This window comes from Macaca nemestrina, chromosome 16 (genome assembly GCF_043159975.1).
Source record: "Macaca nemestrina isolate mMacNem1 chromosome 16, mMacNem.hap1, whole genome shotgun sequence".
Classification (NCBI taxonomy): Eukaryota; Metazoa; Chordata; class Mammalia; order Primates; family Cercopithecidae; genus Macaca; species Macaca nemestrina.
Genome location: NC_092140.1, coordinates 40,569,686 through 40,595,285, shown reverse-complemented (window position 1 = coordinate 40,595,285; position 25,600 = coordinate 40,569,686). Strand labels below are relative to the sequence as shown.

The 25,600-nt window shown below is 39.9% G+C and overlaps 1 protein-coding gene across 2 annotated transcripts; it reads left to right on the top strand.

The window, feature by feature from the left end:
• Positions 1 to 597: 597 nt before the first annotated feature.
• LOC105481759 (KLF transcription factor 5) lies at positions 598 to 22,273 on the top strand. 2 transcript variants are annotated; one of them, XM_011741493.3, is made up of 4 exons: positions 598 to 1,069; positions 7,786 to 8,659; positions 9,475 to 9,534; positions 21,977 to 22,273. In XM_011741493.3, exons 2-4 carry the CDS (start codon positions 7,798 to 7,800, stop codon positions 22,153 to 22,155), a joined length of 1,101 nt encoding a protein of 366 aa, XP_011739795.1. In that variant the 5' UTR covers positions 598 to 1,069; positions 7,786 to 7,797; the 3' UTR covers positions 22,156 to 22,273. The 2 variants fall into 2 exon arrangements, with proteins under 2 accessions (XP_011739795.1, XP_011739794.1); XM_011741492.2 differs by lacking the exon at positions 598 to 1,069 and adding an exon at positions 4,936 to 5,527.
• Positions 22,274 to 25,600: the final 3,327 nt, after the last annotated feature.

Sequence of the window (25,600 nt, the reverse complement as noted above, 5' to 3'; positions counted from 1 at the left end):
TTATTATTTGAGACAGGGTCTTGCTCTGTCACCCAGGCTGGAGTGCAGTGGTGTGATCATAGCTCACAGTAACCTTGAACTCCTGGGCTCAAGTAATCCTCCTACCTCAGCCTTCCAAGTAGCTGGGACTACCTGCATACATCACCATGCCTAATTCATTTTAAACATTTTTGTAGAGATAGGGGTCTCACTATGTTGCTCAAGCTGGTCTCCAGCTCCTGGCCTCAAGCAATCCTCCCACCTTAGCCTCCCAAAGGGCTGGGATTATAGGTGTGAGCCACCATGCCTGGCCCAATTTTATATATAAAATTTATATATATATATAAAATATATATATACACACACACATACAGGTATATATATACACACACATATATCTTTATATATAATTTTGGGCCAGGCATGGTGGCTGGCCCAATTTTATATATAAAGATATATGTGTGTGTATATATATACCTGTACGTGTGTATGGTGGGCCAGGCATGTATATATATATATATACACAATACAGACATATACACACACACACATACACCTTTCCTAAAAGAGAAATTATCTATCATTTTCAAAGTTATTTACATTTTAGCCTTTTTCATACTTATTGTCAAATTGCCCTTCCCCAAAGTTGTAAAGTTTACGCAAGAAGAACTCGCATTGCTCTTAGGCACAACTTTTACACACTTCATCTATAAATCAACATCTAAAAGAGTATTTCCGTGTGACCCATGCACACACAGTTCATTTGAGCATTCACAGGGTGTTCCCCACAGCCTGGTACCATTACAGCTTTTGTCATCACATGAACAGCAATTGGCTCAAAACACTACCCATTGTGATGCTGATGATGAGACCTCCCTAATGTTCTAAAAGATTGTTTGGTGTAACCACTTTAGCTCAGACCTTTCTCTTAACCTTGCCTATCATGTTTCGAGTCAAAATTTAAATACTGTACAGTTTAAGCTACAATATGCTTGGCCTATAACTTGGTTCCAGGCGTTTATATTTATGTCACTTTTGTCTACTTATTATACTAACAAGGTGGAAAAAGCAATCCCAGTCTCTCCAAAAGGTAAAACTCTCCTGTTTTTTGGATATTAGTAGAGTTTTAAAATTAGGCTAGATAAATTATAGTATCCTTAGGATTAAGCGCATAAAGGGAGTTTTATGAAATATTTTAAGAAGAACATGTTTAAAAATCCAAACTGAAATATAAAATGTAATTTCTTGAGAACTGGAGGCAAGAGACATTACAAAAATAAAATATTAAGTTGTTGTCTTAAGACATAATTTTAATTAATATAAATAGATGTATTTAGTCTTATTTAAATTGCATATTTTTTCATCACAAAAACAATGAACAGAGCATCTTCTTTCTCGTCTCGTAATCTTTTGAGTCAAAATGCTTTAAATTCCAACTAATCTCAGTTGAAGCTTCTATTTATCAGGCTATTTCCTTAATGACTTTTTTTCTGATATGTGGCTTTAAGTGGTTGCCGTTAATGAAAAAATACAAAGACTACAGATGTGAAATGTTTGAGAGGACAATAATTACAATAGTTTTAAGTTTTCACTGATACAGATTCTAACGGGGGTGGACAATCAATGACTACCAAACAGTCACTTTAATTAAATAATCTTACCCTAGAGAAGTGTGTGCTCCCGTATAAAACTTTATTTTTCATGTTTATTCTTGTTCTTTTTCCTGTGGCCCAAGATCACTTGGCAATTTGATACTGATTTAGCAGAAATAAATATTCTATGAATATTTTTCTACTCGAAGTGAATACAGTTTTATTGGCTGTGATACTCTATACCTCTTAATTTCGAGCTCTCTCTGACATTTCAGTTGTTTGCCAAACAACTGAATTTAGATTTGCCAAACAACTGAATTTAGATATTCCTTTTGCCGTGTCGTTGTGTGAACATTGCCCTAGTGATAGCTTCATATTTCCCTCATCTCATCATTCAGAAGCTATTTATCTATTTTTTTCCACTGCCTCCTTCAAACCCCCTCCCCCATCACTGAATGCCTGTTCAGCCCCCGCATATTCATCCGTATTTATTCCCGTAAAGATAGTGACACTTATGGTTTATTCTAAGACTAAATCTGTGTTGCCCAGTGACTAAGGACTTAAGCATGCACACTGCTTCTATGCTTACCCTCCTACCTTACTTGAGCACTCAACATTTTTATTTCATTCCCTCAGAATCCCCTGTTTTGGCACAGTTCACTTAACACACCACTGCCAGGCCACTAATTGATTTCTGAAACCTGACATTTGTTTTTTGTTTTCTCCCATCTTCCCTAATGGTACAGCACTACTAAGCGGGAAGGAATGCAAAGAACTAGAAAGTTCAAAGTAATTGAGGATCTGTCCATTCACTCTGTCTGGCTTCATGCCAATGTAGAACCTGGAACATTTGAAAAATATTTATCAAGTTTTAACCCTTTTTACTAAGTCGATGAAACAGGTTTGCAGCTGTAGCATTTATGTTAAAAGTAACAGCAGGGAAGCTTGGTTGAACATGTTCTTTATATGCTCAGAATCACATGGCAAATGTCTCCGAAAAGGATTACTTTCCAATTTCCGTACTATTGTACAGTGCTAAGCTAGTTATTTTCTGTGAGATTGCAGAGCAGGGCATTTCAGAGAAACTATTACTTAAAAGTGGCAGCCCTATTTCATGAATCTTTATGCCTGAAATGAAATTTTAAAAGGTGCTACTGTATTGGAGCAAAAAGGAATATATTCAGTTACTATAAGAACCCCAACGCTAGCTTCATATCTATATTCATTATGAAAAGTGGAAATATGAAACAACAAGACTAAAAATATTAAAAACAATATTAGTTGTGTGTGTTTTTTTCTTTTTTTGCAATGAAAAAGCTTTTGTAAATGAAAGCATGTTAAAAAGTGGTGTGAAATTATGGAAGCATTTCCAGTAAAATACAGGGATTTTATTGCAGTGAAAACTTAGATTGAAATACCAGGCCACTGAAGCTCTCGTAAAAAGAAAGACAAAAGGAAAGGTCTAGATAGGTTTAAAAGCACATTAAGATACAGCTACCAAATGTATTAAATCTAAGTTAGATTTAGCTTAAAGTTACAAGAGCACAAAAGTTCTATTAAGAATTATCTACATCACATTTAGGTTTGATGTGATCAGAATTAAGTAACTAACAATCTTTCAGAGCTCAATTTTTTAAAAGAGTTACATTAAATCCCATCCTAATTCTATAATCTGTTTCTAAGCTAATTAATTACATGATCGGTTTGATATTAGAGAAAAGCAAGACAGCTTTTTAAAGATGAAGGTGGACAGCATGGGGCTGTTTGGTTAGAGAAAAACTTGCAAAAAGCACTTATTAAATAATACTTTGGTAACATGAAAGTAGTCATCAGTCATTCTCTGAAGGCAGTGGTCACAGTTAGTAGAAATGAATCATGTATCAACAGGAAGAGAAGGAAAAGGAGAAAAACCTAGTTTACAGCATAATTTTATATGTTCTAATAATAAATACATTTCTTTATGTGCTTATTAATTTTCTACCCATTGAAAATGAGATCCATACCTTTGATAGATATGCTCTTTGAAGTGAACGTTTTTTTCAAATACTTTTTTTTTAAAGCTGTTTTACTCTGAAGCGATGAGTAGGCTGTCGTATATGTAAAACTGTCTAATGGTATACTGTGCTGTCAACATATGTACATTTGTAGTAATATCACAAGCATTTTTATTGCAGTTTATTGTTCCGTCCTCCCAATAAGCCAGATAAAATCATGTACAAGAACATTAAGGATTAAGGGAAGTGGTTTCCTTAGGTGATTCCTGGCAAAAATTCACCCTCCCATTATAACAACATAGTAAATGGACGGTAATATATTTGGCTATTACCTTCCAACAAATTTGGATTCCCAGTTTTCAGTGTCTATGTGTCTATGTTTGTGGCTTTCTGGTTGTCTCTTCGTAGGAAAAGGTGCCACAATGTGAGGTAAATGTGCTAGGTTTCTGTTTTGTAAATATTAAAGTCCATTTTTTTCACATACAGTGCTAGCAAAAATAAGTCAAAGATGTAATGTCTATTTAAGTACACATTTGAGCCAGTCGTGCTTAAATTAGATTCCATGCTTCGGCTAGAATCAACATGGCTTAAATATTAGAAACTTCAAAATTCATGTGGCCCAAGCCCTCCTCCCCACACACGGATAGGAGGTACAAATGTGTGGGAAAACGTCTAGCAATTAAAATCCTGAAGGAGTGGGAAAAACTCAGGCTTTTATGCGAGGATTTGAAAATAACGCTTCCCATCAAATCTTTTATTCAGGCATTCTGAATTTGCCTTGTTAAATGGATACAGTCACTGCTAAAGATACATGAGACAAGAGCTGTTTTAAATTTGTTTATCACACCGCCCCTAGTTTTCTGCTAAAGAGAAGTATATTTCGGATATTTAAAAGTACACACTCATTAGACAAATCTCTAAAAGCCTCAGCGCCCCCACCTAGCTGCCTTCTGGGTTTCAGCTTTTGAGTTTCAGGTCCTTGCACAACACCTAAGACGTGCAATACTCTTTTTCTTCCTAATCCTGGCAGAGAACAGTGCGAAGAGCTCTCCCTCCGCGTCTCCACCCTAATTCCCCCTCTTCCCAGATTCCACCCGCTCCGCTACTTCCCTCCGCCCCCAGCTCCGCCAGCCCAATCTGTCAGAGAAGTTGTGTACAAACTGCGCGGCCGCCCTGCGCGCGAAGCTCGTGGCCCGAGAGGGGTGCGGTCGGGCCGGCGGAGGCGGGGCCCTGGCTGCCTCTCTCCCTGCTCATAGGCTGGCCGCTCAGGCCCGGCCGGCCTTGAGGCCTCGGGATTCGCGGCGGCGCTGCCAATCAGGCGAGCGGGCCCCGCCCCCCCGGAGTTGGGTGAAATAGAGGCGGGCGTCAAGTGTCAGTAGTCGTGGGGCAGGTACGCGCGCTCGCAGTTCTCTCGCTGAGGTCGGCGGTGGCGGGAGCGGGCTCTGGAGAGCCTGAGAGCGCAGTGGGGCGGGGCGGGAGAAAGTGGCCGCCCGTAGGACGTTGGCGTTTACGTGTGGAAGAGCGGAAGAGTTTTGCTTTTCGTGCGCGCCTTCGAAAACTGCCTGCCGCTGTCGAGGGGTCCACCCGAAACCTCTCCCCTCCTCCGACCGCAGCCCCGCACCGAGCTCGCCGCCCCAAGCCAGGGTGGGCGAGGTGGGAAGTGCGCCCGACCCGCGCCCGGAGCCGCGCTCCCGAGTGCCCATGGCTACGCGGGTGCTGAGCATGAGCGCCCGCCTGGGACCCGTGCCCCAGCCGCCGGCGCCGCAGGACGAGCCCGTGTTCGCGCAGCTCAAGCCCGTGCTGGGCGCCGCAAATCCGGCCCGCGACGCGGCGCTCTTCCCTGGCGAGGAGCTGAAGCACGCGCACCACCGCTCGCAGGCGCAGCCCGCGCCCGCGCAGGCCCCGCAGCCGGCCCAGCCGCCCGCTGCCGGCCCGCGGCTGCCTCCCGAGGAGCTAGTCCAGGTAGGAAGAGCCGCTCCCCTCCCACCACTGCACTCCCGGGCCCGGGCGTGTCCCGTCGCTGCGACGCGCGGGCGACAGGGGCCGCTCCAGGCTGGGGCGTGCGTCGGGGCGCACCGGAGCCGGTGCTGGGTGGGCAGCCCCGCCCTGCACGCCTGGCCGGGGACCCGCGTTTCGCTGAGAGTAAATGAGGGGTCGGGAGGGGGGAAGGATAGAGGGGAATCTGCCCCGGCGGCTTGGCCTGGGAGAGATCAGAGGGAGGGAACTGGGTGCTCACACGCACCTTAGTTGTTTTTCTTACACTTGAGGGACGAAACCTTGTACCTTACGCTCAGTTTTACTTAAATTACGTCTTCACCTTTACCGCTCCCCAGTGCCAAGGCATTGGAGCTCCCCCATCCCCATCGTCTCGGGTTAAGTAGAAACGCAAATTGGGGTGCTGGGGAGAGGTTGCTCAAGATTTCATAGCCGGTGGCTCAACCTGCTTTAGAAGCGATCGCGGGCCGCGTTTGGAAAATGAGAGTTAGGAAAGCTAAGGTTGTGTTGGAGCGCTTATTTTTCCTTAAAAAAAAAAAAGACCGGGGGTGTTGTTTTCTTCGTGTGCGCGTAAATTTCCTCCCGGAGCCGCGTTGAAAGCTGGCAGTTGGCTTTTACACTTGCCCAGCAGCCGAATTAGAGCAACCGCCTGTTTCTTTCGCCCACGCAGGGAGTCATATAGCCCAGAAAAAAACTTCCCGGGACTTTTAGCCTGTCCCAAGGAAAAAAAAATTGGAAACATACCCACATGCAAACAGCTGGAAGAGCTAAAATCAGAAACCACTAACCGCCGCGGGAGCGCAGTGCACGAAAGGGTTTAGTTCAGTTTATTTCAAGACACTTCATTTAGTAGCCCTTTGGCGTATCGCATATTTGCTACCCAGCGCCTACTCCGTGGGGTCTGTCAGGGTCCTGCTGTGAGAGGGCAGTGGCATTTGTCAGAGATGTGACTCACATGACGTGAGCGTTAATTTTTATTTTTAAATCGTGTCTATCCGGGAAACCCCGTCCGGATCCACACCAAGGTCCGAGATGAAACGCATTTGAAATGAAGTAGTAGCAGAAAATGACTGTCTTATTTACCGATTAAGGTGCCAAGCTAATACTATGCGCCATTCCATCTAGTTGGTTTTCTTATCTTTCGAAATTTCCTTTTTCAGTGTTAAAAAATGTAGGCTTAAGTTATACTAGGAGAGAAGATAGCTGGAAAAAGCTTGAGGCGACTTGTTACGAGCTGATTTAAAAGCCTAGAAAAGAGATCATCGTTTGAAAAGTATTTGGTTATTTCAGTTTGTCAATTTTCTGCTCTGGAGGCACAAGAAGATAAGGGATGACTGAGCTTTTTACAGAGTAGGGGGGAATGTAGCATTGGCCCACTGAGGAGGACATGATAAATGTTTTGCTGATGACTGTGCTAGGGATACAGCAGCCTCCCCACCCACGGGCTCCTTAGCAGCACTCTAGCAAGGGAGTGATTTTCCCCTAGGTAATTAAAGATCTGTTTTAGATAGGGGTATGAATAGGAACATTTCATTATCATATTAACCAATTACAGGATCTGCTGATTAAAATCAACCTTTAGGTCAAATATTGAATGTGAAATTGTTTTGTTTCAGTGGATACAAGGTTTTGCTTAGAACATTGTATTTCTCATTGAACTGTAAACAAGAAGAGACACAGAAGTAGCCAAAGAATATTTTTTATATTACTTTTGAAGTGTCTAGCCAAATAAACCTTTGCAATATTTTAAAGGTTTGCATGGTTTTTTCTGTAAAAAAACAAAGCAAAACAAAAAACACGCTTTTTAATGTTTATGACTTAAACAGAATTGAGGTAGTTTGGCAACATTTCAATAGTGTACTCTAATTGCAAATTTAACTGTGTAATGGGGCAGGGAATCCTGCTTGTACAGGGGTGATACCTTGTTATTGCATCCGAAAGGAATGTTTTGTTTGCTTTCTTTTTTTTTTTCTTGATTTGCGTCTTTCACTTTTGGGGGTGATTGGGGGAGCAGTTTTACCAGTTACACAGTTTCATAAGGTTTTGGTCAACCAATTATTACACAATCGACAAAATAAGCCTGATATGTTTATAAGCAACACTGAGGAGTTTGCCCGAGTACCTTATACAGGGATTGGGGGAATTTTTAGTAGGCGCCGATTGTTTGTCCTTCCCAAGATGGTGAATCAGGTGGATTATGCATGTTTGTATCTCTTCTTTTTTAGACAAGATGTGAAATGGAGAAGTATCTGACACCTCAGCTTCCTCCAGTTCCTATAATTCCAGAGCATAAAAAGTATAGACGAGACAGTGCCTCAGTCGTAGACCAGTTCTTCACTGACACTGAAGGGTTACCTTACAGTATCAACATGAACGTCTTCCTCCCTGACATCACTCACCTGAGAACTGGCCTCTACAAATCCCAGAGACCGTGCGTAACACACATCAAGACAGAACCTGTTGCCATTTTCAGCCACCAGAGTGAAACGACTGCCCCTCCTCCGGCCCCGACCCAGGCCCTCCCTGAGTTCACCAGTATATTCAGCTCCCACCAGACCGCAGCTCCAGAGGTGAACAATATTTTCATCAAACAAGAACTTCCTACACCAGATCTTCATCTTTCTGTCCCTCCCCAGCAGGGCCACCTGTACCAGCTACTGAATACACCGGATCTAGATATGCCCAGTTCTACAAACCAGACAGCAGCAATGGACACTCTTAATGTTTCTATGTCAGCTGCCATGGCAGGCCTTAACACACACACCTCTGCTGTTCCGCAGACTGCAGTGAAACAATTCCAGGGCATGCCCCCTTGCACATACACAATGCCAAGTCAGTTTCTTCCACAACAGGCCACTTATTTTCCCCCGTCACCACCAAGCTCAGAGCCTGGAAGTCCAGATAGACAAGCAGAGATGCTCCAGAATTTAACCCCACCTCCATCCTATGCTGCTACAATTGCTTCTAAACTGGCAATTCACAATCCAAATTTACCCACCACCCTGCCAGTTAACTCACAGAACATCCAGCCTGTCAGATACAATAGAAGGAGTAATCCCGATTTGGAGAAACGACGCATCCACTACTGCGATTACCCTGGTATGTGCTCTTACCTGGTTGAAGCATCAATAGGTTGTGTGTGTGTGTGTGTGTGTGTGTGTGTGTGTGTGTGTGACTTTAAAATGGCAATTGAATAAATTGCAGTTTTTAATTCTAAATTAAGTGCCCCAGAAAGAGATTAAAGTAGGGTAGGGGAAAATAAGGTTTGGTAGTGAAGTGGAGGTTGTAGGCAGCTAGCGTGATGGTAGGTACAAGGCTGTCTACAGGATAGATTTAAGAATGGTTTTGATGGCATGTGAGCATATGCTCAGTTTTGAATGAGATACATGGCCCAAAGTGTAAATTGAAGACAATACATGGAATAGATCTACAAGTTACTGGGAAAGCTAGTTTATGATTAATACATGATAAAATTTATTGACTTTGATACATGATATGGCATGACGTGCTAAATGAAAAAACAAATGTGGGAGTACAGAAAATTACAGTCATCTTGGATAATGGCTTAGCATTGTCAGCTCTAGAGCCATTAAAATTTTCCAAAAAACATATAGTAACTCTTAAATTACGGAAGTACAGCACCTACTGGAATATAAACACAAATTTTCCATTTGTAGTTTGGCTTGATTATCTGCATTCTTTCCTGTTAAAGTGATACATAAAACAAATCACTTTATGCCTTTAACAGGGTAATGGGGGAGGACTCTTTAAAAAACTTTTAAATCTGAAGCTTCAAATAATCTCATCTAGCATGAGAGATTTCTTCTTTAAAGCCAGATTTTAAACACTGAATCATCAAATGTAAAGATTTCAAAAGGATCTCCAAAATGACATGCTGTTCTCCTTTATTTTAGGTTGCACAAAAGTTTATACAAAGTCTTCTCATTTAAAAGCTCACCTGAGGACTCACACTGGTATGTAATTTTCTTGTTAATTCTGTGAGTTGTGTAAATAGTGTAAGTGGTATTCATCCTTTTAAAAGCTAACACGTGTTTGATCTCTTCTTCTGTCAACTTTTTTTTTTTTTTTTTTTTTAAATAAATAGCCTACCTTTTCAGCACGGGTTTGGCTCAGAATTCAGTTCCATGAGAAATCTGGTTCCAGGAAGGCCGGTGATCTTCCCTCATTAAGGCCTTCTTGCCCTGTCACCGCTCATAGAATTGATTACCCAAAAACGTAAACAACGATGTTTACTAATGGATTTTAAAACTTGTAATGGCAGTGTTTTGAAGAAAAAAAAAAACTCATTTTCTTCCATAACACGTAATTTTGCTCTGAGAAAGCCATTTTAAACTCTTAAAAACTTTCCCATTGAGCATGTACAGCATAATTGGTGAAAACATTATCTTTAGTTTCACCTATAGGTTAAAATATCTGTGGTTAGTATGTTTTCTGTGCTTGATGAAAGGTAGGGCTGAAATTGCAGTGTTAAAATCAGGTGGTCAGAAATGGGTTAGAAGCCCCAGCCCAAACTTGGTATGTATGAGAGACTTCATCTTTATTCTAGCTTACATTTCATTGTTGTTTACTTGTGCTTTTAAATTTAGCCACTCTACTTTTGTATTTGCAGTCACTTTTTTTTGACACTGAGTGTTGCTCTGTCGCCAGGCTGTAGTGCAGTGTTGTGATCTCAGCTCACTGCAACCCCTGCCTCCCACGTTCAAGCGATTCTCCTGCCTCAGCCTCCTGAGTAGCTGGGATTACAGGCCCCCACCACCACGCCCAGCTGATTTTTGTATTTCTAGTAGAGATGGGGTTTCACCATGTTGGCCAGGCTGGTCTTAAACTCCTGACCTCTGCCTTGGCCTCCCAAAGTGCTGGAATTACAGGCGGAAGCCACTGCGCCCAATCAGCACTTTTAAGAACTTTTACATTTTAAAATTATATCAGAAGCCATTTTAAGATGAAACCAGGTGGCATACTTTAAAGGCCCCCAAATACTCCAAATATTTTCAAATATATAGATGGTTACTAATTGCGATTTTCTTGAAAGAGCAGCCCTAAAGGAAAGAACTTACATAAAGTGATTGTTTTTTTCCCTCAATAAATACAGCCTTACCTAAAGTTCAAAGAATAAGTTTGCTAATAAAAGCAATGACCTAGCAAAATGTATTATTCCATCATTGCTATGGAAACCAAAGTATTCAACAGTTCCTTTGAATGGGTTGTTGGATTAGTGTGACTTGAATCTCCCCAGGCTAGATGTTACTATGGAAATTGAGTTTTGATAAATGAAGTAGTTATCTCTAACTGCTGCATTAAAAAGTAAAAGCCTTTGAACAAAGGTCAGTGCTGAGATAGAGCCCTAAGAGGAATATGGTTGCAGACATTTTGTATGCATGTTAGGAAGCATTGCTTGATATCCCAGTGATAAACACTACTTATTAAAATCTGATGACAGTGTAGTAGATTCCAGGGCTTTCTGAGAAACTGCTTTTAAGGAAAAGACATCTTTTGTATTTATCTATGAGATGAGCAGGCTGTTTTGGCCTGAGGTTTTTGCATAGAGACAAACTGATTACATAAGAGGAAGGATCCTTCATAAGCAGCCCAAGGTAGAAATTTTTATAGTTAAACACAAATGAATTAAGCATGTTATAAAAACTCCAACTTAAAGTTTTCAAGATACAAATGACAAGTGCCAGTAAAATATTCCATATAGTAATACCAAAATGTCCTTTTACAGAATATAAATGGAAATATAAAGACATTTGAGCTGTTGTTTTTTTCTCTTGGAAGTCCTTGAAACGAGAGATAGGAGGGAACACATTTTCATGGGGTTAAAGTCTCCTCATAAAAGAGCACAATTGCATATAACGATGTAATCAGCTACTTATTGCAGGGATGTAGTCAAACCCATATCTGAATAGCCTTTCACCCCCTGTCAGGGTTTAGTGCCCTGAATGCTTATACCTGCGATTCAGGAACTTGACCTGCTGGCAGATACATTTAATCGTGGGTTGTCTTAACAGTGCTTGTACTAATAAAAACAGACCAAAAAGGCGGCCTGGTTTGGGTCCCTTGCATCAGCTTTTTCACCTGACCATAAACATTGTGGCCTTCAACATCTAATGAATGAGAACATGTAATCCAGTTTAATAAAGTTTTGTTTGATAGTCTTTCAAATGCCTTGGGGAGGGTTTGTAGCAGACTTGTTCATCTGGCTAAACCTGTTCTTGGGTAATCATAGAGCATTGAGGTTGTTTTCTCCTCATTTCTAGTTTCTAGACAATGCCTTTTAAAATTACCTGTTCTCTCATTGCATCCTCCCCACCCATGCCCGCCTGTTGTTTTTAAATTAATGTATCTGAAGCCAGCAAAGGTGTTTTTTCTTTTTTTTTCTTCCCTTTAAGGCCCAGGTGGAACAGTTAGAACAGTTTTTCTAAATTAATTCTCTTATATAATAGCTTTTTTGGGTTTTCTTTCTGTCCTCCTCCTCCCTCTTGGACCATTTATCAGAGGACTTTAAAAACCACACAACAGTTGTATTTGATGACATAAAATACTCTTTAAATGATTGCCGTTTTACAGGCAGAATGTGAAGCACCCTAGCATTTCTTTGGAAAATAATTGTAATTGCTTTAAAATGTCAAGTTACCTTATGTTTTAAAAATAATTTAAGCAATGAAAACAGCCTACATCTGAGTGTAATTACTTCTTCCGGATTTTTAGATTGTAAATGCTTCTTTAACTTGGGTTGCAAATTGAACCTAAGCAAATAATAGTCTTAACAAAACAGAACTTTTTAAGTAATCTGAGATGACAGAGTAGATGATATATCAGTTTCTTAAACCAGAGGTATAGCATTCAAGTCTTCTAAGTTCATATACTTTGATTTCTTTATCAGGACATCACATATAAATAATACAAAGTTCTGTCTTCTTTGTGTGATTAGACAATACTGGAAACATAATTTGCTTCTATTCTAGAGAATAATTATATTTATTTACATCTGTACATACATAATATAGCATAAGGCCTGTAGAAGCACCCCTTACAGATGTGGATGTTTGCATGTGTTATTTGTAATATGTGTGTGTATACATTTATGCCTTTGGTGAGAAATAATTATGACTGCTTCTAGGCAACAATGTCAATGAGTGGTATATTTCCAATTCAAAATACTTGTACTTTTAACAGCATTTAAATGAACTTTCTACTGAAGTTTATATGCTTCATGATGTCTACAAGGGGCGGAACACATTGCCATCACTCTAAAGTTGTTCCCAAGTACCTAAGAGTCACATACTGTTTTGTCTTTATAAATCAACATGACTGATGCACTGTCTATTGCAGCCAGTATTACATGGTGGCATACCTTACTTTTTTCTTTAATATCATAATGAATATTTAAAATAATGTCAAGTTTGCAAAGGTTTGAGGCCGAAAGAAGTTAAAATCAGTAGGAAAAAATATTGACTGTATCCTCAAACAAAACTTTGTAGAAATTTAAAAAGTTCTTTCTGGAGAAAACATTCTGAAAAAGTAAGCCACGAACTCCACACAGAATGTTTGAAGTCCTAGCGGTTCTCTTCATGTGCGTGGATATGCACTTAACCTTAGAGAATATGCTAAAGCTGTTGGGAAATCAGGGTACGGTAACGTTTCTAGATTTTTTTTTTTTCCGCCAGTTTCAGCTATCTGGAACAGGGCAGGAAATTAGCATTTGTACAAAGAAAGTCTTTGAACAACGCACACACTTGGCTCAAGTATTCCTCAGACCCAGACTCCGTGTGCTGCCTATTCTGTGTATACTAAGTGATCCCAGAGTGGTTTACTAGAGATTGACAGTGGAAAAGGACAATTTGAAACATGCCCATAAGAGAAAATGGAAACATTGTACAAATAACATAGGAACACAAAATGGACTCTTTTTTTTTTGTGAGATGAAGTCTCGCTCTTGTCCCCAGGCTGGAGTGCAATGGTGTGATCTCGGCTCACTGCAACCTCCACCTCCTGGGTTCAAGCGATTCTCCTGCCTCAGCCTCCCGAGTAGCTGGGATTACAGGTGCCTGCCACCACGCCTGGCTAATTTTTGTATTTTTAGTACAGACGGGGTTTCACCATGTTGGCCAGGCTGGTCTTGAACTCCTGAGCTAGGTGATCCACCGGCCTCAGCCTCCCAAAGTGCTGGGATTACAGGCGTGAGCCACTGTGCCTGGCGCACAAAATGGACTCTTAAAGCACTGTGTTCAAGATTCCCTGTTTAGGAAAGAGTTCCACATTAAGTCCTGGAAAGACTTTTTAGTGGAAGCCCGGTTTGTAAAGGGGTTACATTCCCATTTTCTGCCTTACTGTCTTTTGCAGAAGACTTTATTGCCTACTGACGTGTGTAGTAAGATGTTATTAGGTATACTTTATATAAATCTCTACTTGAGATTTGCTGCTGAATATATTGAGTTTCAGTTTGGGTACTAAAAAATCCTTAGGTATGAATTTCTTTTCTAGGGCCTGGCGCAGTGGCTCACACCTGTAATTCTAGTACTTGGGAGGCCGAGGCAGGTGGATCACCTGAATTCAGGGGGGGGTTCGAGACCAGCCTGGCCAACATGGTGAAACCCCATCTCCACTAAAAATACAAAAATTAGCCAGGTGTGGTGGCACATGCCTGTAGTCCCAGTTACTCAGGAGGCTGAGGCAAGATACTTGCTTGAACCCAGGAGGTAGAGGTTGCGGTGAGCTGAGATCATGCTCCTGCACTCCAGCCTGAGCTACAGAGTGAGACTCCATTTCAAAAAAAAAAATTTCCTTTCTAGGTCTTTGCTCCCAAGTCATTTTTCATGGAATATATTAAGTATAGCTTTTGATTTTAAAATCTCAATAATATTTGGCTGGGCCTGGTGGCTCACACCTGTAATCCTAGCTCTTTTTTTTTTTTTTGAGAGGGAGTCTCGCTGTGTCGCCCAGGCTAGAGTGCAGTGGCCGGATCTCAGCTCACTGCAAGCTCCGCCTCCCGGGTTTACGCCATTCTCCTGCCTCAGCCTCCCGAGTAGCTGGGACTACAGGCGCCCGCCACCTCGCCCGGCTAAGTTTTTGTATTTTTTAGTAGAGACGGGGTTTCACCGTGTCAGCCAGGATGAATCCTAGCTCTTTGGGAGGCAGAGGCAGGTGGATCACCTGAGTTCAGGGGTTCGAGACCAGCCTGACTAACATAGTGAAACCCTGTCTCGACTAAAAATACAAAAATTAGCTGGGCATGGTGTCTCATGCCTATAGTCCCAGCTACTTGGGAGGCTGATGCAGTAGACTCGTTCGAACCCAGGAGGTGGAGGTTGCGATGAGCTGAGATCATGTCACTACACTCCAGCCTGGACAACAGAGCGAGACTCTGTCTCAAAAAAATAAAATAATAATAATCGATAATATTGACAATAAAGATATTTTCATTGTAGGTACTTACTAAAAGGAACATTCAATGTTCTGAACATTAGTTACTTTTTTATTTTTTTGTGGAACTGTGGGAACAGGGTAAAAGGCTTTTTAGGAAAACTGTATACAAAGGTTTTCACTTTGGGCCTTAATGGATGGAGATCTTACAATGTGAATCGAGAAATATATTAATAGTGGTTACATGTGTAACCTGTTTTATTGGTAGAGGTAACCCAGGCAAAAACTTTTTTCAGGAAGAGATTTAGGACTCAATGGTTTTTTGAGTCTCTATTTGAAACCTATTTCAGAGGAAGTATCACATTTGTGTTAGATTAGATTTTATTAAACATTCTTTTCATTCTTTTCAGTTTTTTCATTTGCAGCTTTGAAATTTATTTTCTGTATTGATAATTTCAAACAGAATTTTTTTTTTTTTTTAAGTAGTAGCTTAAGAGACTTGCTGGTTCAGACCCCAGGAAAGGTATTTATGAGCATGAAAGCTCTTAGAAGCAATTTCTTTTTAATGACTCACTGGGAAGATTAAACTTTGCTTTTAGGACTTGTTCTTTCATCTGAAAAACATTTACATAGGAAATTGATTAAACATTGTTTAGAGATGATAAAGCTTATCAAAGGTTAAGAAGTATAATTTGATTCAGCAAATATTTTTTACTGGTTTTGTGGAGAATCCAAATACGAATAATCTCTTCTGGCCCTTTTATTCTTAACCTAGTGGGAGAAGATCGTTCATAAATAGACTAAATAGAATTGCTGGAGTGGAGATAGAAGTAATTAGTCTTGAAAGTAGAGAGTAATGTTTTTAAAAAATAATAATACAGTCACCCAAGAATTTGTCAGATATTTTTGGTCCTATAGAATGTAGTAGCTGTTTACTTGATGACCTACATCATTTCTGGTGAAAGATTAGAAATAATGTGTCCTACTTTAGTAAAAGTATCTCCGTAGCAGCGTTCCTAGTCTGTTAGCCAGTATTATTTATATTCAAAGATCTCAAACAACAGCTCTTACTAAGGATAAATTACAGTTTTAGAAGGACACAGTAGGTAACTTTTACCAAAAAATATCTATACAGAAGAAGAAATTTATTTTTGGCTACTTTATGAAAAGGTAAACCTTTACGAGTTGGGAGGAGACCTACTAATCAGGGTCACCATGTGAAGTGCAAATTAAAGGGAAAGTTATCTAGTACTCATTCCATACTGGGAAAATATGAAAATAGAGGATTTTTCTGTTTTGCTTCCCAAAAAAAGGTGAAATTCTTCGACACTTTTTAATGTCAGTGTGAACTCCCATAGTAAGAAAGTGAATCCGAGTGTTGTCTCGTTGTCAGGAGACTTGAAGAATTGGTATTTCATTTCATTAACTCTATTAATGACGGGATAGTCTTCATTAATGTTTACTGGGAACCCTGAGGAGAAGTAGCAGTAGTTCAGGAGTCCAGAGATTCCAGACATCTGCTAGGATGTAGACTGTAAGTGTAACCCCTGACATCGTGTTCCCACCAATAGGTGGGAACCCTCTTTGGGTTTGGCAGATTAGTGCTTTCTGACCCTGGGAGAAGTCCCCTCACTGCCTTTGACCAGCACTAGGGCTCTAGTATGGCTTGGCTTTCCTGAAGTCCAGTCCAGTTCTACGTAGGAAAATTTGTTTATACAGAGTTTATTTATCCCTGTATAACTTCAGAATGGACAATAACTGATTCTGATTATTTTCTCCGGAAGAGGCTCAAAACATGGTTCTCACCTAAAAGCATATTATCTGATTACCCTCAGTGGTCCTAGGCAGGGCAAAGCCCTGCTGCAGGAGGGTCCACAGAAGAAGAAAAAGCTGACAGCCTCAAAAGAACCTTTTATGCCTTCCCTCCTTTTCATTAATCAGAATAACTGAGTTGTTTTCAAGATGCATTAGGGAAAGTGTGGCATTACAGCAGGAATAGAAGATAGTCTCTGCCCTTGAAGAACTTTAAAAGCTGGTTAAGGAGGCAAAATACAAGTATTCGAAGCCTTCCTAAAGCAGTATATGTGCAGGTGCAAATCGATAGCTCAACAGAAATTTAAGTGATGGGGATACAGAAAAGTGAAATGATTTCTCCTGGCCTGTTCAGAGGCTTTCTAGAAGGGGTGAGGTATCGGACTTTAAAGAAAGTGATAAACATGAATTGAGGAGAAAAGGAAAGGAATTCCTCTTTCATTGTTTTTTTTGTTTGTTTGTTTTTCGTTTTTTGGCAATCAGCTTCCCTAGGTTGAATGGGCACAATATTGATGGTGTTATCTGGTAAATAATTAGATGCATTTACAAATGCTAATCATACTAATCTTTGATATGGGCCTTCTGTTCCAAGTATAGGAAATCTGTGACAATGAGTTTTAATAGAAGGTGTTTGGATGGAAAATTACCGGCATAGATATAAAAATATGAATTAGTGAGCTAAAATCATCCTACTTTATCTCTTTTCTTAGATATCTAAATCATTCTCCTATGAATTTCTTTAATAAGTGTTTCCTATTTTTTTCCCTTTTGGTTTTTAGAAGCAAATCTAATAGCCTGTTTCAGAGACTAAATTTCGTAAGTCTCAAATGATGGGAAAAATCTAATTATTATTGAATTGCATGAAAATATTTTTCTCTTGAAATAAGAGCTCATTTTGAGCTTCAAGGACTCTTAAGTTCTAAGAGTTTAGATTAGGTTGAAATAATTTATTCTACTTTAAAAGTTTACATTGTTTAGGTTCCCAGAACAAGATACAGATTTTTAAGTTCTTTGAGGCCAGAAACTAAGTCTTATTTGTGTTTTGCAAGGCATTTAGTACAAGTTACACCTTCACTAATAAACAGTGACTTTAATTCTCATGGTATTTTAGTTTTTATTGATCGAGTTGTCTTTTAGTCACCAGAAAGGAAACCGATGTGCAAATTTGCTACAATAAACTTAAAAAAATTATCTAAAATAACTTTTAAGATAAATATTTCCATCAGTGATTTTTGTTCTTTCGTTAGAAGAATCTATGTAGAACATTTTAGGGTAAGGCCTTGGTTTGAGTCTATTGAATGTGTTCAGCAGAGCAGAGAAACTTCCCATTCCATTGTGATAGGTTCAGAAGTCATTTTAAAATCTGTTCAGAGGGGGGAAAAAAAAGACAATTTTCAGTTTGTTGCTGAGGATTTTTAAAATGGCTTACAAACATGTTCCACTAACCCACTGAAATTCAGTTACCCTGGGGGAAAGGAGCTATTGTTAGGTGTTAGGTGATACCTGGGAATTGCCAATACCTGACTGAACAGTGCTCAGGACCCCGCAGGTCCCACAGAGGCTGGCTCTGCCAAGTTGTGCCCTGTGTTTCAGATCATCTGGGGTGCAAGGCCTGCTGTGATTCCATTAAGCCATTCCTTGGCTGACCTTCACAAGTGGCTTTAGAATATGGAAATAAATTTGAACAATATGTATGTGTTCCTTAAATCATTCAAAGAGAGTGTATTAGTGTTTGCTAATGGAAGATTTAAGTGGGACATTAAGGAAAAGTGGCAGACCGGGATTCTTAATGTGGAGCTCATCGTTTTGCTTCTAACTCACGGGGTTATTGTGAGGAAGCGAGAGAATGAGAAGCACCTCGCTCTGGAGTATGTGCTCCATGGCTGCTGGTGCCTGCTCCCTTTTCTTTTTGCTGGTAATGTTTCTGCTTAACATTTTTGTAAAGTATGTTAATGACTTTATCAGCATGGATAGTATGTATGTTTAACTTGAACATAGTTTTCAAAGATTAGAGATTCTAGCAAAATACTCCTGTAATTTAAAAACAGAATGAGAAAACACATACTTTGAGATAAAGTTGGAGCTTGTTTTCTGTGCTGTACAAACTTGTCACTTTTTTCTTTTTGCCTTTGGAAAGTTTCACGTTAACAGCATGAGAACTTAAAAATACAGTTGATGTTGAAAGAGCTTAACTAAATATTTTAAATTGGTGGTATTGGAAAGAGATTCTGTAAAAATCCAATTAAACTTTTGAAAGCTCTATCCTGTTGAAATATAACTTAAAGGAAGTCAGTTTGGTTTCCCAGAAGTACTGTGCATAGTGTTTCTGGCTGAGGAAGAAAGGCCCAAGTCTGCTGTTTGGCCAGAAATTGGGTACCAGCTTCCTCTACGATGTTTTACTTGAATGGTGTTGACACTTGAACAAATCCCATAGAAACTGCCCCAAGTGGGGGATAGTTGTCCTTACTTTTATGGTAAGACTTGGCCCCAGTAACTAACATTCCAGACACTGGTAGTATTCTTGGCTGAATAATCTATAGATGTGCATAAATTGAGAGCAAAACCCCAAATGTTTTAGAAACTTTAATGGCTACCGTATTTCAAGCAATCAGTAAAGTAAACTTTAAAAAATACTGGTGCAGTTTATTGCTTCATAGCCAATAAAAATAGTGAACAAAAAGAGTCTAGTGTCCCTTGTTTCTTACATAAACTCTGAAAATTCAGTTCTGCTATTTAATTATTAAATTCAAAAGACTAGAATGATTTCTTTTAAAATTGGGAGCACTATAGGAATTTTTTTCCTTGTCTCAGACATCAGAAACAGCTTTTTCTTTCCATTAAATGACAGTAAAGTATTTAACCAATATGTTTGTTTCTGTGGTTTATTTTTCACAGGGAACAAAAACTAATAGTACTGTGCAAAATTATTTTTTGTGATGATTTACATCCATAAATGTGATATCTATATTTACTACTGGTGTTAAAATATTTTTATATATCAAATATTTTATGTGATTGTAAGTGCAAGAACGTGATCTATACTTTGTTTCATAAAAGGCTTGAATGTCTTAGGTTAAATTTCTGGTTTGAATTTCCTATGAGGGGAGGAAAAATTCTAGAATTGAGATGTGCGTTTTTAAAGTGGATTGATAGGAATCAGAAAGGGAATTAAAACCAAAACTGTCTGAGTCAGAGGCAGAGGAGAGAAGAGAGGAAGTATGGCACAGCAGTTCCATACCATGGGAAATGCAGGTGAAATCTGAAGGGAAGGAAATTGGGACCACTTTCATGTGGTCTGTTTTGGCACTTTCTTCTTTGTCCCTATGGGATTTTGTCTGAGAGTCAGAGTGGTTATCAGGACAACGAAAATATTAACCACAAATTGTAGAAATCTCAGTTGATGAGGACAGGGTCTTTTAAAGTTTAGACTGACTTAGTTAATCCTACAACTTCCTGAACATGATACTGCTAAATTAGGCAGAAAGGTTGTGCAGTTTCTGTTTCGTCAGAACTAAACAAGTGTTCAAAGCAACTCTGAGGTTGCTCCCTCTCAGAAGAAAAGATTTTTGTAAGAGAGTTTAAGAGGTAAAAAGGTATCTGTATAAAACTCAGCAGTAAGCCAATAATACTTTAATGTACAAATTTATCTCACAGATTCTTATCAAAAAAATAAAATTCAGGCCGGGCGCGGTGGCTCAAGCCTGTAATCCCAGCACTTTGGGAGGCCGAGACGGGCGGATCACAAGGTCAGGAGATCGAGACCATCCTGGCTAACACGGTGAAACCCCGTCTCTACTAAAAAATACAAAAAACTAGCCGGGCGAGGTGGCGGCGCCTGTAGTCCCAGCTACTCGGGAGGCTGAGGCAGGAGAATGGCGTGAACCCGGGAGGCGGAGCTTGCAGTGAGCTGAGATCCGGCCACTGCACTCCAGCCTGGGTGACAGAGCGAGACTCCGTCTCAAAAAATAAATAAATAAATAAATAAATAAATAAATAAAATAAAATAAAATTCATAGAAAATCATAAAATCATAAATGTAGGAACTGCTAGTTAATGCTCACTGAAAGAACGTTTTGGTATTTATTCCTACTGGAATACATGATCTCCAGTAGGATTCATTCACCAACAGTGAATTAAGACTACATTATGAATATTTAGTAGTTTTGAAAGTTAAACAGCTGGCAAAGTTTGGAGAGCATTAGGAATAATATACATTACAGGATGGGAGGGAGGAACATACCAACTCACTACTCAAGGGAAGAGAACTGTGGACGAATGGAATGGGTAGGTTGAACAATTTCAGACTTTTAGAGGTATATTACACATGTAAGCTCCATGAGGCCAGCCATTTCTATTTTGTTAACCGTTGTATCGCAAGTATTTGGGACAGTTCCTGGCCTATAATAGATGCTTGGCGAATTGTTTATAGAATGAATTTTGGGCGCAACACTTGACAAAGGAAAACTAAATACAAGTCAACAAATGTCACAGTTGTTACAGTTGTTTCATGGTCTAACCTTTTTACCAATGTGAAGTTATCAGTACCAGAGTGTTTTGCTTCAGTCTGCAAAAAGAGGGTGTGAAGATGTGTGTGAATCTCAAAGAGTGAATGCCCTAATAGTCCATTTTGGAGGCCATGTGTTCAAGTGAACTGATTTATGAGCTGCAAGCTTCAACCTGGCTAATTTAGAAACATCTAATACCAGTTTCTGGTTAAGCAATTGTGGTACATGAAATTCATTGTATAGGTGATTCGTGCAACAGCTTCTGAATTTTTTCCTCCCTCATCCACCTTACAGCCATTAGTCCTATAATAATTTAATTTGGGTTTGTTGGTATAGAAACTGTATTTGCACAATAATGATAAAGCCACTCAGGCTCATCTAGTCATTTCCTGGATTTATGTGTGTAGGAGTACATAAAAATAAGGGCACTGAATCATTTCGCATTTGCCTAAAATTGCTTTTCTTCAGTTGTTCAAAGGTACACAAAATGCTTTTTTCTTTATAAGGTAAAAAATACTTGGAGGTTATAAGAAATAACTCTTAACTAGCTTACTCTGAGTGGCTTTGATATGTATTTACTCATAATGGAATTCATGAGCTTTCCTTCCTTCGCTTGGCCAAGATTTTTTTTCTTTGAAATTCCTTCTCCAGTGTTATCTAGGATGTTTGCATTACAAGCAGGCCGCCTCACCTCCTTTGTTCGTTGTCACAGGTGAAAAGCCATACAAGTGCACCTGGGAAGGCTGTGACTGGAGGTTCGCGCGATCGGATGAGCTGACCCGCCACTACCGGAAGCACACAGGCGCCAAGCCCTTCCAGTGCGGGGTGTGCAACCGCAGTTTCTCGCGCTCCGACCACCTGGCCCTGCACATGAAGAGGCACCAGAACTGAGCGCTGCCCATGCCACCCGACCCGTTCCAGGTCCCCGGGCTCCCTTTCAAACAACAAACCTAACTGTTCCTATATATATATATATAAAAAAAAAAAAAAGAAAAGAAAACAACAAAAACTGGAAATGTATATTTTGTATATTTGAGAAAACAGGGAATACATTGTATTAATACCAAAGTGTTTGGTCATTTTAAGAATCTGGAATGCTTGCTGTAATGTATATGGCTTTACTCAAGCAGATCTCATCTCATGACAGGCAGCCACATCTCAACATGGGTAAGGGGTGGGGGTGGAGGGGAGTGTGTGCAGCATTTTTACCTAGGCACCGTCATTTAATGTGACAGTGTTCAGTAAACAAATCAGTTGGCAGGCACCAGAAGAAGAATGGATTGTATGTCAAGATTTTACTTGGCATTGAGTAGTTTTTTTCAATAGTAGATAATTCCTTAGAGGTATACAGTGTACCTGGCAATTCACAAATAGCCATTGAACAAATGTGTGGGTTTTTAAAATATATATACATATATGAGTTGCCTATATTTGCTATTCAAAATTTTGTAAATATGCAAATCAGCTTTATAGGTTTATTACAAGTTTTTTAGGATTCTTTTGGGGAAAAGTCATAATTCTTTTGAAAATAACCGTAAATACACTTACAGTTAGAATTTGTGGTAAGATACCTCTCAACATTACCAAAATCATTTCTTTAGAGGGAAGGAATAATCATTCAAATGAACTTTAAAAAAGCAAATTTCATGCACTGATTAAAATAGGATTATTTTAAATACAAAAGGCGTTTTATATGAATTATAAACTGAAGAGCTTAAAGATAGTTACAAAATACAAAAGTTCAACCTCTTACAATAAGCTAAACGCAATGTCATTTTTAAAAAGAAGGACTTATGATGTCGTTTTCACATATGACAATGTTGCATTTACGATGCAGTTTCATGTACCGAAACGTTGAATTGATGATGCAGTTTTCATATATCAAGATGTTCGCTCCTGCAGTACTGTTGGTTAAATGACAATTTATGTGGATTTTGCATGTAATATACAGTGAGACACAGTAATTTTATCTAAATTACAGTGCAGTTTAATCTCAATACTGACTCAGTGTCTGCTTTTAAATATAAATGATATGTTGAAAACTTAAGGAAGCAAGTGCTACATATATGCAATATAAAATAGTAATGTGATGCTGATGCTGTTAACCAAAGGGCAGAATAAATAAGCAAAATGCCAAAAGGGGTCTTAATTGAAATGAAAATTTAATTTTGTTTTTAAAATATTGTTTATCTTTATTTATTTTGTGGTAATATAGTAAGTTTTTTTAGAAGACAATTTTCATAACTTGATAAATTATAGTTTTGTTTGTTAGAAAAGTTGCTCTTAAAACATGTAAATAGATGACAAACGATGTAAATAATTTTGTAAGAGGCTTCAAAATGTTTATACGTGGAAACACACCTACATGAAAAGCATAAATTGGTTGCTGTTTTGCTTCTTTTTCCCTCTTATTTTTGTATTGTGGTCATTTCCTATGCAAATAATGGAGCAAACAGCTGTATAGTTGTAGAATTTTTTGAGAGAATGAGATGTTTATATATTAACGACATTTTTTTTTGGAAAATAAAAAGTGCCTAAAAGATGTATGTTGTGCTTTTCTTCTTTACCTGCAATAAAGGGTCTGATCAGGGCAGTTAGTGAGAAATCAATTCCACACATTTGTAGAAGAGCCACAGTGAACCCGTATGTACTTAAGACAGGGATTTATTTTTTGAGACGGAGTCTCGCTCTGTCACCCAGGCTTGAGTGCAGTGGCGCTCACTGCAACCTCCGCCTCCCAGGTTCAAGTGATTCTCCTGCCTCAGCCTCCCGAGTAGCTGAGATTACAGGCCTACGCCACCACGCCTGGCTAATTTTTGTATTTTTAGTAGAGACAGGGTTTCACCATATTGGCCAGTCTGGTCTTGTGAACTCCTGACCTCATGATCCACTCGCCTCAGCCTCCCAAAAGTGCTAGGATTACAGGCATGAGCCACTGCGCCCAGCTGGGGGATTTATTTTTTAAATATAATTGGCATAAAGGGAGTCACAATTCACGAATCTGGCCACATAATGCACGAGACCACCGTCAGCATCCTTGGTTGAAAACAGCATACAGTTAACTTGCATGTCCTAGTCTGGAGATTTTGTCGTCAGAGGAAAGCAAAGCAAGAATTGGTATAACAGTTAAAAAAAAATTTATAATTTGGTTTTATTCCGCAGCAACAAGTACACCTAGAACCTACATCTTGGTTTCTTTTTTTTTTTTTTTTTCTTTTTTTTGAGACTATCACACAGGCTGGAGTGCAGTGGCGTAATCTTGGCTCACAGCAACCTCCACCTCGGGTTCAAGGGATTGTCCTGCTTCAGCCTTCTGAGTAGTTGGGGTTACAGGCACGTACCACCATGCCCAGCTAATTTTTGTATTTTTTGTAGACATGGGATTTCACCATGTTGGCCAGTCTGGTCTCAAACTCCTGACCTCAAGTGATCCACCCTCCTTGGCCTCCCAAAGCACTGGGATTACAGGTTTCAGCCACCATGCCCGGCCTAGGTCTCGTTTTTATTTTTACTTTTAATTATACTTTAAGTTCTGGTGTACATGTGCAGAATGTGCAGGTTTGTTACATAGGTATACACATGCCATGGTGGTTTGCTGCACCCATCAACCCGTCATCAACATTAGGTATTTCTCCTAATGCTCTCCCTCCCCCAGCCCCCAACCCCCTGACAGGCCCCAGTGTGTGATGTTCCCCTTCCTGTGTCCATGTGTTCTCATTGTTCAATTCCCACTTATGAGTGAGAACATGCAGTGTTTGGTTTTCTGTTCTTGTGTTAGTTTGCTGAGAACGACGGTTTCCTAGATCTTGGTTTCTTTTTTTTTTTTTTTTTTTTTTTTTTTGAGACGGAGTCTCGCTCTGTCGCCCAGGCTGGAGTGCAGTGGCCAGATCTCAGCTCACTGCAAGCTCTGCCTCCCGGGTTCCCGCCATTCTCCTGCCTCAGCCTCCCGAGTAGCTGGGACCACAGGCGCCGCCACCTCGCCCGGCTAATTTTTTGTGTTTTTAGTAGAGACGGGGTTTCGCCGTGTTAGCCAGGATGGTCTCGATCTCCTGACCTTGTGATCCGCCCGACTCGGCCTCCCAAAGTGCTGGGATTACAGGCTTGAGCCACCGTGCCCGGCCGATCTTGGTTTCTAATACCATTGTCCAATTTTTTAAAAAATGAGCTCCTTAGAGAAACAGCTGATTCTAAGACTGGAGTGGGAAACATGCAAGTCCAGAGCATCCTGTAGTGTAAGAAAGTGATATATCAGAAGGAATATAGGAAGCGATGAAAAAGAAAACCCGGCTGGATACGGTGGCTCACACCTGTAATCCCAGCACTTTGGGAGGCCAAG

Coding starts and splice junctions, on each gene's coding strand:
- LOC105481759 (XM_011741492.2), top strand. CDS start 5,267: ATGGCTACGCGGGTGCTGAGCATGAGCGCCCGCCTGGGACCCGTGCCC. Junction 5,528..7,785: donor CTCCCGAGGAGCTAGTCCAG/GTAGGAAGAGCC, acceptor CTTCTTTTTTAG/ACAAGATGTGAAATGGAGAA. Junction 8,660..9,474: donor CCACTACTGCGATTACCCTG/GTATGTGCTCTT, acceptor CCTTTATTTTAG/GTTGCACAAAAGTTTATACA.